General features: G+C 36.3%; 1 protein-coding gene across 1 annotated transcript in view; it reads right to left on the bottom strand.

Annotated features, from left to right (window-relative positions):
• Positions 1-4,228: 4,228 nt before the first annotated feature.
• LOC102856389 (flocculation protein FLO11-like) overlaps positions 4,229-4,542 on the bottom strand; it is a 6,557-nt gene continuing 6,243 nt past the window's right edge. The window contains exon 3 of the mRNA XM_006896840.1: positions 4,229-4,527. Within this exon, the coding sequence (XP_006896902.1) occupies positions 4,229-4,527 (299 nt within the window). The remainder of the gene's footprint in view (positions 4,528-4,542) is intronic.

Genomic DNA, 4,542 nt, shown 5'->3' with positions numbered 1-4,542 from the left:
TGTTATTGTTAGGTGTTGTCCAATCAACTCCAACTCATTGAAACCTGACTCATAAAAATTATGTGTACAACAGAACAAAATTCTATCTAGTCCTGTGTCATCTTTATAATTTCTGTTGGGTTGAAGATCATTAAATATACTCTGTCTTTCTTACAGAATCTTCTTTTTCCATTGATCCTTTATGTTATCAAGCATGATGTCCTTCTTTAGGTATTGGCCCCTCCCGAAATACATCCAAAGTGTGTTAGATATTTCCTTACTACCTAGATTCTGGTTAAGGATGTGTTATGTGCAAATTCTTCGTTTCTATGCTTAATAAATTTACCTTAATAAAACTGTGGATGGTGGATGAAGTAACTGATTCACATACTTGAATCTTTACATGTTGCCCATTTACATCCTTTATTTCCTTGTATTGGCTTTTTTCACCTATGTCTCATAGATCTTAAATTCTCTTTAATCTTCCAGATTCAAGGGAACACAATACATTTTTTATTATTTCACATTATCAATGATCAGAATGTCTTAATCCACTTGAAGGATTTCACTTCCTAAGAGTCCTGGTATTGTGTGTAGGGTTTCAGTTTCAAATCTTACTAGAGGGAATCCAATGGTCTATCTTTTGTGCTCACCCATGTCTTTAAAAATTTTATCTCCTAGATTATGGAAAGAAACTGTCTTACTGGGTAGATTCAGAGTTAGTGCACATCTCTAGGATATAATTTTCTTTTGTTTCTTTACTATTGGAATTTTTCTTATTGCTACTAAGATTTTCCTGAAATAAATATATTTCTTATATTAGAAATTTCTCAACCTCAAGCTTTATGTATATGTATCTTTATCTTCCCCCACGCCCCCACCCCCCCGTCGTCTTCTTTTCATGGCTTAGTGGTAAGAAACTTCACTTCAATCCTGAAGGCAAGTGATTCATTCAAATCCCCCAGCTGTTACTCTATTGGAGAAAGATGAGTAATCTCCTTTGATATGATTTACTGCCTCTGAAAACTTATTGGAGAGTCAGCTATGAATCTGTTCTGACTCTATGGCTAAAACTGGGCAAAACTGTAGAGCTTTTCAGGCTAATTCTGTGGACATTGTCTTCCATTTTCATTATTTGTGGAGACTGACTGAAAGGAGTTTTAACCCAAACTTTATTTGCTTCAGCATTTATTGATTTATTGAATTGTGTGTGTCACACATCTATCTTATAGTAAAGTGTTGTCTATTGTTGAGCGTTTTCTATTGCAATAATGTTATTATTCTAATGAATTACCAAATAAGAAAGGAAGTGATAAGAATGCATACAAGGAACAAAGGCATGTCAAGATGATTTATTGAGCATATTCTGAGGAAGTAATGGTGGGTGTATTTTAAAAGGGAGAAATTAAAAGAAAAATAACTTTGACAATAATCTCATTTTTGGAATACAAACTCAGCCAATTCTTGAGGTTCATAGAAGTTAGGTTGAAAACCTAGAAAAAAATATCAAGAAACAATATCAGAAACATAAAATTAATATCAGACACATAAAATTAATATCAACCATATATCTGTTAAATAGCTCTTTTAAAATCACTATTCACTGTTTCTTATATGCATTCCAAATCAATCATTACAGCATTGCATCTGTTGCTTCCTTCCCTTTCATTTTCTTGACAGCCTATGACTCTGGTGTAGATAAGAGCTTATCTATTTGGCTAATTGGAAAACAACTATAAGAAGTAAATATAATGCTTAACCAAAACTATACCCTAAATTACTACTGCCATGAGTTGGAATCAGTGAATAGCTGACTCCCCAGTAAGTTTTCTAAGGCTGTAGATAACACAGGAGGAGATTGTCTTTCTCTTTCAAAGTTGATAGTGGATTTGAATAGTCAGAGAGGTGCCATCTACAGTTTAGCAGCATGACTTCCTATAGGCTATGCCACCAGAGTGCTCTATTTAATTATCAGTCCATCATTCATATGGTTTTACTTACCTATGTTTAATTTAAAATGTCATATACTACATTTTATAGATCTGTGTTTTAGTAACTCTTTCTCTGAGATAGTCCCAATCGTCCCCTTGTTACTCTGGAATTTTAGAGTATAGCTTCATAATCTAGATTTGCTTTACTGTGTCTTGAGGATTACAACATTTTCTAATTTATATTTTCTTTTTCACTAACTTTTGTTATTAGTCATAACAGTCTCACTTCTCTCTGAACTTAACTGAAGTTTCACTTTTGCTAAATTTTTGTCAAGTTCTACAGATTATAGTTTCTTGGTTCTTGTGTTTTATACACTCTGATTTCCACTTCTGAATTGAATGTTTTCAAGTTTTTAACCTTGTCATACTCCTCCTAGCCCTCCATCAAGGAACCATGTTAAAAATAGTTTCCAGACATGTGCTGTTGTTATGGTTGTTAGGGGGTATTGAGTTACAATTCATTGTGACCCTGTGGAAAACAGATCTGAACTTTGTCCTTTCCGATTCTTTTTTTTAAAATTTTATTAATTTCAATGAACATCTACAAAGATTTTGGATTTCCATTCATTCATTGTTGTACTTTTCTCCCTGCTCACCCCACCCCCACTCCCAGTTTGTTCTTTTTGAAAAGCAAAAGAAAAACTCCTTCATTGGTACACAATCCCCCAGAACACACACTCCCCCCCCACCCCGAGTATACTCCACTCTGCAACCCTCATTCTAGACTCTTATGATAATCATAATGCCGTAAAATATATTACTTTTAAACTATTCTCTCCCTCATCAGCCTCAGTGCAGTAAACTTAATTTATCCAGTTTCTCTCAGTCTTACCCCCACTCTGATGTCAGCCTCATTCTATAACAGTGGCACCTTGTAGTATTTGTCCTTTTGTGACTGAGATATTTCACTCAGCATAATGTCCTCCAGGGTCACCCATTTTGAATAATATTGCATGAGTTCCTTGTTTTTCAATGCAGCATAGTATTCCATTGTGTGAATATACCACAGCTTCTCTATCCATTTGTTTTTTTTGATGGGCACTTAGGTTGCTTCCAACTCCTTGCTATTGTGAACAAAGCCACAATAAACATGGGTGTGCATATATCTGCTTGTATGTCGGTTATAGACTCTTTAGGGTATATTCCCAGCAGTGGAATTTCTGGGTCAAATGGTATCTCTATTTGCAACTTTTTAAGAAAGTGCCGCACCACTTTCCACAGTGGTTGCACCATTTTACACTCCCGCCAACAGTGAATAAGGGTTCCAGTCTCTCCACAACCTTGCCAGCATTTGTTGCTTGCTCTTCTGTTACATTTTGCTATTCTGACTGGGGTGAGATGATATCTCATAGTTGTTTAGATTTGTACCTCTCTTAGACCTAGGGATTTTGGACATTTCTTCATGTGTTTGATGGCCATCTTAGTATCTTCTTTGGTGAAGTGTCTGTTCATATCCTGTGCTCATTTTTCTATTGGATTATTTACCTTTATCTTGTTGCCCTGTACTATTCTAACCTCATTAACTCTGATGTGCTCAAGCCCATTATTATAGTCACTGTATCATTCCAGCTTGTTGAAGGTCTTCCTCTCTTTCTCTGACCCTCCATCTTTCTCACATAGATGCCTTTTCCATGAACTGATCCTAACAACATGCCCAGAATGTGAGATGAAGTTTTACTGTCCTTACCTCTTTCTTTTAGCAGTCAAAAGTCATAGAGCTCAATAGTTTTTATTTTGAAAAAGAGGCAAAATGATTGTCATTTACCAGTCTACTAAACATTGTCTGTGCCCACTGTTTTAGAATCTTAAGCTTTCTAACGATTGCATTAATCATGAAGGCATTTATATTCTAGCTCTGTCTTTGTACTATTTGCTCACAATTTAGACAGGTTTTGTACCTCTAGGCTTTTATTTCTTTATATGCAAACTGTTATAGTACCTGATCTTGTATAGATTTGTCAGAACCAAAATTTTGGCTGATCAAGAGTAACTAATCATAGTGGCCAGGAGTTTGAGGGTATATGGAACACCACTGAATTTTCTCAAGTGAACAAGGAGTTGTACATGAGCCCAAAGGCAAGTGGCTATGATCCACCAGCTCCTCCATGGAAGGCCTTAGAAACTCTGCTAAAAAGTAATTTATGAGTCATTTCAGACTAGATGGCACACAACACCACCAATCAATAACAGCAAGAATTATTTACCTACAATACTTTACCTGTTTATGAAGATGCTTGAGATGTGCATTTCTATTGCTTTCACGCTGTAGTGCTACTGCCAGTTGTAGGTGGATTGGCTGTTGCAGTAACAGGTGGGGAAAGTGTGGTACTACTAGGAGCAGAAGTGTTTGTAGTTGAGTTTGCATTTGTGGTGACAGCTACTGAAGTGGCAGTTGTAGAGATAGGAGATGTAGAGCTAGTTATGGAGGTTGTGGCATCTGCAGGTGCAGTTGAGGCATCTCCAGTTACACTGACGGCAGCTTCAGAGGTTTTATCATCTGCTGACTCAGTGGTTTCCTCATTCACTGAAGTAGTTGCTTCAGTAGTTGTTTCATCTGCTGTTTCAGTGGTAG

This window comes from Elephantulus edwardii, unplaced genomic scaffold (assembly GCF_000299155.1).
Source record: "Elephantulus edwardii isolate Elephantulus edwardi_28Jun2011 unplaced genomic scaffold, EleEdw1.0 scaffold00192, whole genome shotgun sequence".
Lineage (NCBI taxonomy): Eukaryota > Metazoa > Chordata > Mammalia > Macroscelidea > Macroscelididae > Elephantulus > Elephantulus edwardii.
The sequence above is the reverse complement of the archived record's forward strand: the minus strand, read 5'-3'. Positions and strand labels throughout refer to the sequence as shown.